The sequence below is a fragment of the Anomaloglossus baeobatrachus genome, chromosome 5 (genome assembly GCF_048569485.1).
Source record: "Anomaloglossus baeobatrachus isolate aAnoBae1 chromosome 5, aAnoBae1.hap1, whole genome shotgun sequence".
Taxonomy (NCBI): domain Eukaryota; kingdom Metazoa; phylum Chordata; class Amphibia; order Anura; family Aromobatidae; genus Anomaloglossus; species Anomaloglossus baeobatrachus.
Genome location: NC_134357.1, coordinates 130,397,938 through 130,411,679, shown reverse-complemented (window position 1 = coordinate 130,411,679; position 13,742 = coordinate 130,397,938). Strand labels below are relative to the sequence as shown.

Genomic DNA, 13,742 nt, shown 5'->3' with positions numbered 1-13,742 from the left:
GCTGATCATCGCCAGGTATTAGAGAGAGAGAAAGAAGAGAGAGAAGAGAAGAGAGAGAGGAGAGATAGAAGAGAGAGAAGAGAGAGAGAAGAGAGAGAGGGAGGGTGAGACAGAGAAGAGAGAGAGAGGGAGAGAGAGAAGTGAGAGAGAGAAGAGGAGAGAAGAGAGAGTAGAGAGAGAGAAGAGAGAGAGAAGAGGAGAGAAGAGAGAGGAGAGATAGAGAAGAGAGAGAGAAGAGAGAGGAGAGAGAAGAGACAGAGGAGAGAAGAGGAGAGGAGAGAGAGAAGAGAGGAGAGAGAAGAGAGGAGAGAGAGAGAGACTGACTAAGACTGAGACTGACTGACTGACTGAGACTGACTGACTGACTGAGATTGACTGACTGACTGAGACTGACTGAGACTGACTGACTGAGACTCACTGACTGACTGAGACTCACTGACTGACTGACTGACTGAGACTGACTGACTGACTGATTAACTGACTGACTGAGACTGACTGACTGACTGACTGAGACTGACTGACTGACTGAGACTGACTGACTGAGACTGATTGACTGAGACTGACTGAGACTGACTGACTGACACTGACTGACTGACACTGACTTACTGACTGAGACTGACTGACTGACTGAGACTGACTGACTTAGACTGACTGACTGACACTGACTGACTGACTGAGACTGACTGACTGACTGAGACTGACTGATTGAGTGAGACTGACTGACTGAGACTGACTGACTGAGACTGACTGACTGAGACTGATTGAGCGACTGACTGAGACTGACTGACTGACACTGACTGACTGACACTGACTTACTGACTGAGACTGACTGACTGAGACTGACTGACTGAGACTGACTGAGACTGACTGACTGAGACTGACTGACTGACTGAGACTGACTGACTGACTGATACTGACTGATTAATTGACTGACTGACACTGACTGATTAATTGACTGATTGACTGATACTGACTGACTGACTGACACTGACTGACTGAGACTGACTGACTGAGACTGACTGACTGACTGAGACTGACTGATTAACTGACTGACTGACTGACTGAGACTGACTGACTGACTGAGACTGACTAAGACTGACTGAGACTGACTGACTGACTGAGACTGACTGACTGACACTGACTGAGTGACTGAGACTGACTGACACTGACTGACACTGATTGACTATGGGGAGATAAGGTATGCACACCAGTGACTATGGAAGGGGAATACATGGAATAGCAGAAACTGCTGTGTGAATACTGACATGAAAAATTCAATAGCTATTTGTAAGAATGAAATGTGAAAAATGGAACCTGCATTACTGCCATGAATATATGAATAAAGAGAAATTTAGCTACTGAATTGATCAATGCAGAAGAGCCCCAACACTACGCCAAAGTATTTCTCTACGTTGGGGTCCCTAGCTTGTGTGTGTCCTCTCATGCAGTTAAAAAACTTACCGTGTATGGGACGCTGAGACCCAGGCTATATATGCGTATAATGTGGATTGGCAATAGGTGTGTATGGGGAGGGTTCACAAACGAAAAACTACTAACATTAAGGAATAACGTTTGGAACTCCATTCTATGTCTGAACCATAGTCACTGGTGTGCATACCTTATCTCCCCATAGTGATGTTTTTTAGGTTTTTTGCACCCAGTTCAGACATAGAATGGAGTTCCAAACGTTATTCCTTAATGTTAGTAGTTTTTCGTTTGTGAACCCTCCCCATACACACCTATTGCCAATCCACATTATACGCATATATAGCCTGGGTCTCAGCGTCCCATACACGGTAAGTTTTTTAACTGCATGAGAGGACACACACAAGCTAGGGACCCCAACGTAGAGAAATACTTTGGCGTAGTGTTGGGGCTCTTCTGCATTGATCAATTCAGTAGCTAAATTTCTCTTTATTCATATATTCATGGCAGTAATGCAGGTTCCATTTTTCACATTTCATTCTTACAAATAGCTATTGAATTTTTCATGTCAGTATTCACACAGCAGTTTCTGCTATTCCATGTATTCCCCTTCCATAGTCACTGGTGTGCATACCTTATCTCCCCATAGTGATGTTTTTTAGGTTTTTTGCACCCAGTTCAGACATAGAATGGAGTTCCAAACGTTATTCCTTAATGACACTGATTGACTGACTGAAACTGACTGACTGACACTGACTGACTGACTGACTGACTGACTCTGACTGACTGAGACTGACTGACTGACTGAGACTGACTGACTGACACTGACTGACACTGACTGACACTGACTGACACTGACTGACACTGACTGACTGACTGAGACTGACTGACTGACTGAGAGAAAGAGAGAGAGCAATGCAGCCTCATTCCGTGAACTGCTCCGATTTTAGAGGTGTGGCTCACAGCTGATGTCCGGCTCCTCCCCTCAGTGCATAATTAAATTAAATTATATTTAAAAATAAATAATTCTAATTTAAAATAAATTACATTTTTTACCGGGACGGCTGGGGATAGAACTCGTGAACTAATGCTTCTAAGGCTAAGTTCACATTTCCGCTAAAATCTATCAGTCACAATCCGCTGCTCTTGTAAACAGCGGAATCCGTTTAGCGGATTCCGCTGCTCCCATAGACTTGTATGAGCAGCGGATTGTGACTGATGATGCTGCGTTGCACCCTCCGCCCGACTGATCAGTCGTGGAATGACTGACCGCCGGGCGGGGGGAACGCAGCATGTAACGTTTTTTGAGCAGCGAGATCCGTCGGATTTCGCTGCGCATGCTCTCTGGCTCCCTGCACACGTCACCAGCTTTGGTTGGTTACCCGATATTTACCCTGGTTACGGTGCAAGGAGCCAGCGCTAAGCGGTGTAGGCCCGTAACCAAGGTAAATATCGGGTAACCAAGGTAAACATCGGGTGCTTTGCTGTTACCCGATATTTAGGCTGGTTACGTGTGCAGGGAGGCCGACACTTCCCCGCTCGGCCCCGCCCCCTCCCGCACTCCGCACATGTATGTACACACACACACACACACCTGTCCCCAGCCATGCAGACAAGCACTGACACCCTCGTCTGGCCCCGCCCCCTGCTAGGCCCCGCCCCCTCCCGCACTTTGCATGTGCACACACACACACACATACATACATACATACATACATACATACACACACTCACTCACAGATACACTCACCTGTCCCCAGCCATGCAGACCGCAGCACTTCCACTGACATCCTCAGCGCCTGGCCCCGCCCCCCGCTCGGCTCCGCCCCCTCCCGCGCTTTGCATGTGCACACACATACATACATACATACATACATACATGCACATACACACACTCACTCACTCACAGATACACTCACCTGTCCCCAGCCATGCAGACCGCAGCACTTCCACTGACATCCTCAGCGCCTGGCCCCGCCCCCCGCTCGGCTCCGCCCCCTCCCGCACTTTGCATGTGCACACACATACATACATACATACATACATACATGCACATACACACACTCACTCACTCACAGATACACTCACCTGTCCCCAGCCATGCAGACCGCAGCACTTCCACTGACATCCTCAGCGCCTGGCCCCGCCCCCCGCTCGGCTCCGCCCCAGAACTCCGCCCCCCGCACACAACGGAATCCGACAAAGAATTCTGTTCTTTGTCATCCGTTGTACAGCGTTGAACAGCGCATCAGTCACATGCGTCAAGCGACGCATGTGACTGATACAAATCAACGGAAATGTGAACTTAGCCTTAGGCACTCTAACCATTCAGCCACTAGCTCTACTGAAAAGCATACTCAGATTTGGTAATCTTGACTTCTGCATTGCAGACTGAAGTCACAGATTACAGCACGGTTCATTTCAGGTGCTACGTGGAGAGGACGCAGATCGCTCCCTGTCATCATCATGTAGCAGAGCTAGCAGAGCTGACAGTGTTGTGTGGATTACGTCGGACCTGGAGGGGTATTTGGGGATTTTAATAAAATGGTGAAATAGGCTTTTTTTTCTTTTATTCCAAATAAAGGATTTTTCGCTGTGTGTGTTTCTTTACTTTCACTTTCAGTTTAATCATGGAAGGTGTCTCGGGGAGACACCTGGCATGATTAACTCATCATTACCCCGATTGCAACCGCACCAGGGCAATTCGGGATGAGCTGCTGGGTGATATTGTTAATTGTTAGGCTGGAGGGCTTCCCATACCGTGGCGCTCCCCATCCTGACAATACCAGCCTCCAGCCATGCGGCTTTATCCTGGCTGGTTTCAAATATGGGGGAACCGCATTTTTTTTTTTATTTATTTTACTGCACGATATAGACCCACCCACCGGCGGCTGTGATTGGTTGCAGTGAGACAGCTGTCACTCATCGTGGGGACGTGTCTGACTGCAACCCAGGTGCTGTGGACTTTTCTTTTTTGGATATGCAACCCATCATGGGCGCCGGTGGGCGGGGAAAGCACGGAATAACTGATTGAATAATGAAGCAGCAGCCATTTTCAAAACAGGAAAAGACACTGCAGATTTGTGACAGCCATGCAGCTAGGCGCCCATGATTGGTGAGTAGGAAAGAGAGAGGGATTGTGCTGGGGACGCAGGGACGCATGTGTTTCGCCAGGGGACCAGGGGTACTCAGATCCGGGCCACAGAGTCACTTCTGTGGGTATCACGATGGCGTGACCCGGTCTGTGATCCCAGGCTCCACAGTAAAAGGGGATTTGTTAAGGGAGATTGTCCGTGACGCCACCCACGGTTGTGGTGAAGTTGGAACACCACCGCTGCTTTGGACGGGGATCCCGGGAGCGATGGTATGGAGCAGCTAGATGTTATTTCTCCCCTCCGTGGGTAGGGGGTTGGTTGTCCCGGGGCCCGGTGATGGGGTAAGCAGGGAGCAGGGCGCAGTGCTGCAGTGCGGTGCCCGAGGGCACGGGTGTACTCACAAGAAAGTCACACGGAGTCACTGGTGAACTAAGAATTGCCGGTGTCCGCTGCCTCCGGTACGGGGGTGTTGGAGTCCCTCACACGGTGCAGCAGCCCTTGTTGTTTCCTTCCCTGCAGCAAAGTGCCTTTTTCTCCTCTCTCTCTTCCTCTTTCTCCTCAGCCGGGAACGGGGAATCTACTCCCCTGTAGTGATCCGGGTACCCAGGTACCGAGGGGCCACCGCCCGGCTCCGGCTACCTGTTCTGGCCCCTTCCCCACTACGGCCTGCCCCGGCCCTTTTGGAGAACGCTTCACTCCCAGCCTGGGAGCTAACTCCAGACCTCTGTCCTGTCTGCCCTCCACACACTCTCTGCTCCAGCCCCTCCCCTCTCCTCTGCTTTTCCCTTACACTGGGGGCTGTGCTTGTCTGGCTGCACCGGTGTGAGATCAGATTACCAAGGAGGATTAACTCTTTCTGTGACAACCTGGCTGTGCCAGGGCGTCACACACCCCCTTGGTAAAACACGGCCCGTCCTCGGGCCGTCGAGGCACCAACATTTTATTAAACTGGAAAAGAATAAAACATTTTAAACATTTTCACACATGCATTTTCAATAATAGCAACGTAACGAGTCCTTTAGTCACCCACCCAAACAACCTAGCCTTGGTGCTGCCCCTAAAACCCAGGCAGCACCCCTTGACCCCAGTCCAGGAACAGCCCCAAATTGGTCAACGGGACCGGTACTTCACTGCCGTTGCGGCCGGGCGGACTGCCGGAGCCGTCGTCATCTCCGACGCGGCCGGGCGGACTACCGGGGCCGGTGGCAGGGTGGTGACAAAGGTGAGGCCTGGGGACCCCAGGTCTGGGTCCTCCCCAACAGACGCTGCGGGCTCCGCTACCGGTAACAGGGGTAACGGGTCGGTGCATCGCTGCGGCGGCCTCTCCAGGAACAAAATGTTGGCAGAGTCCTGGCGTCCCTGCCTTTACAGTCCTTGTCACATAAGCTGCGGTTCCTTTTTTCTGCTCCCCCTTGGTACTCGGGAGCAGTCCTTCCAGCAGCTTTTAAAATTTCTCTTTCGCTTCCGGTCCTCCGGAGCTTCACTTCCGCCCGCGTTCTCAGGGGGCGGAGCCTCTTTTTCGCACCCGCCGCTTGGGGAAGAAGGTGCTGGGCGGGAGATTTTCGCGCCCAAAATGGCGGCAAAGATGGCGACTTTAAGATTTTTGCAGCGGATCACCGCTGACAGTCCAGAATAAGGCGCACTTCCTCCAGGTAACTGGATGGGTTCGATCCTGTTCGTGACGCCAAATGTGTCGCCCGGGGACCAGGGGTACTCAGATCAGGGCCACAGGGTCACTTCTGTGGGTATCACGGTGGCGTGACCCGGTCTGTGATCCCAGGCTCCACAGTAAAAGGGGATTTGTTAAGAGAGATTGTCCGTGACGCCACCCACGGTTGTGGTGAAGTTGGAACACCACCGCTGCTTTGGACGGGGATCCCGGGAGCGATGGTATGGAGCAGCTAGATGTTATTTCTCCCCTCCGTGGGTAGGGGGTTGGTTGTCCCGGGGCCCGGTGATGGGGTAAGCAGGGAGCAGGGCGCAGTGCTGCAGTGCGGTGCCCAAGGGCACGGGTGTACTCACAAGAAAGTCACACGGAGTCACTGGTGAACTAAGAATTGCCAGTGTCCGCGGCCTCCGGTACGGGGGTGTTAGAGTCCCTCACACGGTGCAGCAGCCCTTGTTGTTTCCTTCCCTGCAGCAAAGTGCCTTTTTCTCCTCTCTCTCTTCCTCTTTCTCCTCAGCCGGGAACGGGGAATCTACTCCCCTGTAGTGATCCGGGTACCCAGGTACCGAGGGGCCACCGCCCGGCTCCGGCTACCTGTTCTGGCCCCTTCCCCACTATGGCCTGCCCCGGCCCTTTTGGAGAACGCTTCACTCCCAGCCTGGGAGCTAACTCCAGACCTCTGTCCTGTCTGCCCTCCACACACTCTCTGCTCCAGCCCCTCCCCTCTCCTCTGCTTTTCCCTTACACTGGGGGCTGTGCTTGTCTGGCTGCACCGGTGTGAGATCAGATTACCAAGGAGGATTAACTCTTTCTGTGACAACCTGGCTGTGCCAGGGCGTCACACATGCAGATAGCAACATGTGCACATAGCCTTACTGTGAAAAGCCACGCTTTTGTTGATTGAACCGTTCTTGAACGTTACTCGAACTGTCGAACTTTTAGCAAAAGGCTCGAGTTCGTCTCGAACACCCCCCAAAATCCCTCGAACATGAAATTGGCGAACCCCGAGCCTCGAACATCGCTCATCTCTACTCACCTTAGCAGAATCAGGGTTGAAGGTGCTGGCGAGAATGACGTCTGCCCCAACGTCCGTTTCGGCTAGGAAGCCTTTGTTAATAGGGCCATTGACATACCTAAGATTGTGTTAAATGGCTTAAAAAGGTTGGATACAGTCAGTGTGTCACACATATTTTGTTAGGCTAATTGGAGGCTTTGCAGTACTTTTGATTAATCACAAATCAAATTTGCTCATCTCTAAGGCTGGCTAATCTATATCAAATATCAGTTGGACAGACAGCTGAGTAGGTATTTTACCAGATTTTCAAATAAAAATGATTGCTATTATCTAACACGAAGGACCCGATTCATCACCGGTGTGAACAATGAATTGGGGCCAAAGTGTTGGATTCCTTTATTACTGTAAACTTTTTTTATGATCCCAAGTTATGGATCCGACTTCATTGTATTCTTCTACAATTATTATAATGTGACAGGTGATTGGGTGGGAAATGCCATTATGTGGACTATCAGGCTTTATTTTGCTTTGAAGGGCAATCATTTCTTCTGTTCTCATCCCAGAAAATATTTCACACACAAAAACAATAAAATACTTATCCCTTTCAGAACATTGGTAAAAGGATGTCTTGCTCTGAGTTCATTGGAAACCTAGAAGGATTAAATGGAGGAAAAGACTTTCCACGGGAACTTCTCAAGGTAAGACTATTTATATTAGTGGTATATTTAAAGCAGGGGTGGGGAACCTTTTTACTGCCGGGGGCCATTTGGAATTTCCTACTAACCTTTGGGGGCCGCACAACATTATCAACCTGAAAAATAACCCTGCTATATTTGGTCAAACGATTAACTCACCCCTATTGTGGTGGCCGGAGCTGCTTCTCTTTGGTGCGATTGTAATGTTCGGTGATATTGATCATCTTGTTTCTCACAGCTGCTTTTCCAGGTTTGTCTCTGTCTGGAGATGCTGGGGGCATACACATCACAGGAGGGGCCAGGGCGCATAAATTACAGGAGACACTGGGAGTACACATCACAGGAGGGGCTGGGGCATATACATCACAGGAGGGGCTGGGGCATATACATCACAGGAGGGGCTGGGGCATATACATCACAGGAGGGGCTGGGGCATATACATCACAGGAGGGGCTGAGGCATATACATCACAGAAGGGGCTGGGGCATATACATCACAGGAGGGGCTGGGGCATATACATCACAGGAGGGGCTGGGGCATATACATCACAGGAGGGGCTGGGGCATATACATCACAGGAGGAGCTGGGGCATATACATCACAGGAGGGGCTGGGGCATATACATCAGTAGGGGGCATGGACAGCCCTGGCGGTGGCACAGACATGACTGGGGACATGCACAGCACTGGGTGGCAGCACGCACTGCACTGGGTGGCAGCACGCACTGCACTGGGTGGCAGCACGGACTGCACTGGGTGGCAGCATTAGGGAGACAGACAGGTCTGGGGGAACATAGACATCAATAGGAGAGCACGGACTGGGGAGCATAGAAAGCAGTGGGAGGGTACAGACAGCAGTAGCGAGTTAAGAGCACTGAGGGGTGGCACACAGCACTGGGGAGCATGGACAGCATAAGGGGGACACAGGCAGCACTCACCGTGGCATGGACAGCACTGGTGGCAGCATGGACAGCATTAGGTGGTGCGGACAGCACTGGTGGGGGGGCATAGACATCACCCAGGGGGTACAGACAGCACTAGGGGGGGCACGGACAGCAGTGAGGGGTTACACCGCGCTGAGGGGGTACACAGCACTGGGGTGTACACAGCATTAGGGGGTACACACAGCACTAGGGGGTACACACAGCACCTGGGGGTACACAGCACTGGGGGGTACACACTGTACTAGGAGGTACACAGCACGAGGGGGTACACAGCACGATGGGGTACACAGCACGAGGGGGTACACAGCACGAGGGGGTACACACAGCATTAGGGGGTACACACAGCATTAAGGGGTACACACAGCATTAGGGGGTACTCACTGTACTAGGGGGTACTCGCTGCACTAGGTGGTACACACTGCACTAGGGGGCACATAGCACGAGGGGGTACACACAGCACTGGGGTGTACACAGCACTAGGGGGTACACACAGCACTAGGGGGTACACACAGCAACTGGGGGTACACAGCACTGGGGGGTACACACTGTACTAGGAGGTACACAGCATGAGGGGGTACACACAGCACGAGGGGGTACACACAGCACGAGGGGGTACACACAGCACGAGGGGGTACACAGCACGAGGGGGTACACAGCACGAGGGGGTACACAGCATGAGGGGGTACACACAGCATTAAGGGGTACACACAGCATTAAGGGGTACACACAGCATTAGGGGGTACACACAGCATTAGGGGGTACTCACTGTACTAGGGGGTACTCACTGTACTAGGGGGTACACACTGCACTAGGGGGTACATACAGCACAAGGGGGTACACACAGCATTGGGGGGTACATACAGCACGAGGGGGTACACAGCACGAGGGGGTACACACAGCATTGGGGGGTACATACAGCATTGGGGGGTACACACAGTACGAGGGTGTACACAGCACTGAGCGGGGGGGGGCAGCGATGGGTTGAGTACTCGCAGTGAGGGGGAGGGAGAGTCACACACACACACAGCACAGTTTCGGGAGGCTGGTAAACCTGCTGCAGCTCTTCTGTGTGACTTTATCGCAGCTTGCTGCTTACCCGCCCACCAGAGCACACAGGCCGGGGATAAGCCTAGAATGTATGGGCTGCAGTCAGGTCCTGGAAGTCAGGATCTGGAGAGAGCCCGTACATTCTAGCATCTACCCACAGGGCATCAGGCTTCGGGATTTAAAGGGCCGGCAGCCGGGAAAAGCGCGGCTGCCACCAAAGCACAATGGTCCCCGGGAATGTGCCCGGGGGCCGCATAAAAAGTCGTCACGGGCCGTATACGGCCCGCGGGCCGGAGGTTCCCCACCCCTGATTTAAAGGCTACATCCACATTTGTAGATTTGTTTTCAAATTATAAGATAAAGCAACTTTGTCGTCTTTCTAAAACATTTCCCATAGTTTTGTGCGCAGTTCTTCTGCAGTATTTTATCTGTCCTGGGTCAAATGTATCTTAGCAAAATGTGGAGGAGGAATGGAAAAGGTATAAGACTGAAAGACTTCAAGATTACAATATACATAATGAGGATTACACTGTAGATCATTTCTTTATTCATTGTTACAATGAAAATTCTTATTCCGCATAATAGCTGTGGAAACAAAACTGTAAGAAACTTTAGATTGTCAGCTATTGCAAGAGAAGCAGCTCTTCATGGCGCAAGATATTTAAATGAGTTGACCACTGCGCGGCCAACCCCTTCTTCATCACAAGAGTTCCCAAAGTAAAATAATAGTATCTATACTCATCGCTGATGCAGGAACCATTCCAGCGATGTCTGCACCTACTCTCCTGGGGATTGCTTTCCATAGCAGTTGTGACTATTTTCACAACTGTATCAGGTGAGCACATCTGATATATATTCTATAAACATTTGTAACGTTAGTACCCTATTAGTGCCTTTTGTGTTTTCAATCTCCTTCTCAATGATATTGCTATAGCATGCGAGCCCTGCAGCCAATCTTCAGCCGCTTTCCCCTCACTTCTTTCAGATATAACTGACATTCGGATGCAATTATAGAGCAGCAGCAGCTCTCACTTCTTCTTGGTGTCAGTTTTATCCAAAGGAAGTTATTGGATGCAGGGTTTGCATTACACAAGAATGTCACACAAGCCTCGGGAGAACCATTACCGGCAGAAGAGTGCCTGCATCAAGGTTGAGTACAGTTGTTATTATTTTACATGGGGAAACTATGCTGTTTGAGAAGAGGTTGTCCGAGTAGTGGACAACCCCTCCAAACTGGTCATATAGATTTGATTGGTACACAATGTAAAGTTGCTACTTACTATGTAGTTATGGTAATACATACTCTACTTAGTAATATTTTTGAAGTTAATTGACTTTTCCTCCAGGAATTCAAACCAACTGCTGTGCTTGGATGCATGAGCAAAAATGTATATGGCATAGTAGTCAGCGGCACAGCAGATCTAGTGAAGCTCAAAGATCAGTAGGGTTAACTATTAAAAATGTATTAAGAAATTATTACAGTTCAGCTGAATCCTAGTACATTGGCTACATCGGTACTCCTCCTACCTCCTTCCATCTCTGAAATCTCTTGGTCCTGGTGTGACATCATGCATCCATCCTACCATAAGGATGATGTTGTTCAAGGCCTACTAATAGGAGTAGGCCCCGTTCACCACCGTGGCCATTTAAGCAAATTCCTGTAAATCATTTTACTTATCTCTAGAAATGCTTCATTATTTTGTTGGGGGGTGTGTACACCTTTTGGTAAAATAACACATCACATTATTTCATACTCATCTCATTGTTTATTAAGCTTCAAACAAATTGCAACCTTAAAGAGAAACTGCCACCAGCTTCTTACTTCCCTATCTGGGAGCAGTACGATGTAGAAGCTGAGACACTGATTCTAGCAATGTGTCACTTACTGGGCTGCTTGCTGCAGTTTTGATAAAATCACTGTTTCATCTGCTTAAGATCTAGCAGTTCTCTGCATACTGTGCTGTGTATAACTCTGCCCACACCACTGATTGGCAGCTTTCTGTCTATACTGTCCATAAGCAGAAATGTTTTAATTGCTTGGCAGCAGGCCAAATCGTCCTTTAGTGATAATCTTCTGTTGACAAACATTGATTTTATAAAAACTACATTAAGCAAACCAGTAACTGTCACATTGCTGGAATCAGGGTTTCTGCTTCTACATTACAAAAATTAGAAGTAAGTGAGCTTACCGCTGTTGGAATATATAGTCCACCAGTCTCATATGTTCAGGTACCTTGCTCCACTGCTGAATCACAGCAACTAATATTCAGAATCCAAAAATGCATGGCACATGTTTCTGCATTGTGCTGTACAAAAAGTTTTTTTCTGGAATTTGAAAAAATGCGCCTAACAGCAGATTGCAACTGCTGTTAGGCACGCTTTCTAAAACCCCAGCATTCCCCTTTAAAGGGCATCTGTCACCAGGTTTTTACCTTATGAACTGCAGCCACCACCAATGAGCTCTTATACAGCATTCCAGAATACGGTATATAAGAGCCCTTGCCATACTGTAAAACGTAAAATACACTTTTATAATACTCACCTAGAAGGAGGTCCGGTCTGATAGGTGTCGCTGCTCTCGGTCCGGTGCCTGATCTCTTCTTGCGAACGCCGTCCTCCTGCTTAACCTCATGTGCATGACGCCTCCAATGTCATCCACACAGAGGCCTCCATTGTGCTCCTGTGCATGTGCACTTCGATCTGCCTTGCTGAGGGCAGAGCAAAGTACTTTAATGTGCAGGCTCGAGAAAAGAGTAAAAGACCACACGAGCATGCGCACTACAGTACTTTGACCTGCCCACAGCAGGGTAGATCAAAGTGCGCATGCGCAGGAGCGCAATGGTGACCTCTTTGTGAATGACGCAGAACGCGTCATCCACACTGGGCCGGGAAGGAGGATGGTTATCGCACAAGATGGAGGAGGTGCCGAAAGCAGCGACATCCATCGGACCGGACCGCCCCCTGGGTGAGTATTATAAAGGTGTTTTATGTTCTACAGCACAGCATGGGCTCTTATATACAGTATTCTAGAATGTTGTATATAAGGGCTCTCTAGTGGTGGCTACAGCTCACAAGAATAAAACCTGGTGACAGGTTCCCTTTAAGGTTGCTTGTCAATGATCAAAAGGGTTTATGAAATTTTTCAAAAGTACTCAAAGTGGGGAATGTTATAAATGAAAGAATTAAACATTGCATTTCCCTTGTATTCCCCACCATTCCGTGTACCATCTTATCAGTGGTCTCAGAGTATAAACCAAAACTGTATTCAACTGCCAAATTTCTTATGTACAGTCCCATACTCTTCAATCCGACTAGTATAGTAAGTAATGGCTGCCCATCCGTCGTTCACTGGCCTCTGCGATCACATGCTGGCCAGCGTTTAAAGAGAATGGTCACATGAATCACTGATGGGACATCATCACTTCCAGACCTGGTGCTGACATGGGAATGAGGGCGAGAATTATACAATCCATGTAAAGCTCTGTAATGTGTCCCTATAGAAAAATGGTAACAGGAGACGTGATGATTGCAAGAATTTTTTTTCCCATCATTAACCCCTTAAGGACGAAGCCAGATTTGTACTTAATGCCCAGGCCATTTTTTGCAATTCTGACCAGTGTCACTTTATGAGGTCATAACTCTGGAACGCTTCAACGGATCCCGGTGATTCTGACATTGTTTTTTCGTGACATATTGTACTTCATGATAGTTATAAATTTAGAACGATATTTTTTGCTTTTATTTGTGAAAAAATCGGAAATTTGATGAAAATTTTGAAAATTTTGCAATTTTCAAACTTTTAATTTTTATGCCCTTAACCCAGAGAGTTATGTCACACAAAACAGTTAATAAATAAC

At 49.1% G+C, this 13,742-nt stretch overlaps 1 protein-coding gene across 3 annotated transcripts in view; it reads left to right on the top strand.

Moving 5' to 3' along the window:
• PSD (pleckstrin and Sec7 domain containing) overlaps positions 1-13,742 on the top strand; it is a 700,060-nt gene that overhangs the window by 470,092 nt on the left and 216,226 nt on the right. For all 3 annotated transcript variants that reach the window (XM_075348899.1, XM_075348896.1, XM_075348897.1), the window contains one exon: positions 7,810-7,899. In XM_075348899.1, coding sequence (XP_075205014.1) covers positions 7,810-7,899 — 90 coding nt within the window. The remainder of the gene's footprint in view (positions 1-7,809; positions 7,900-13,742) is intronic.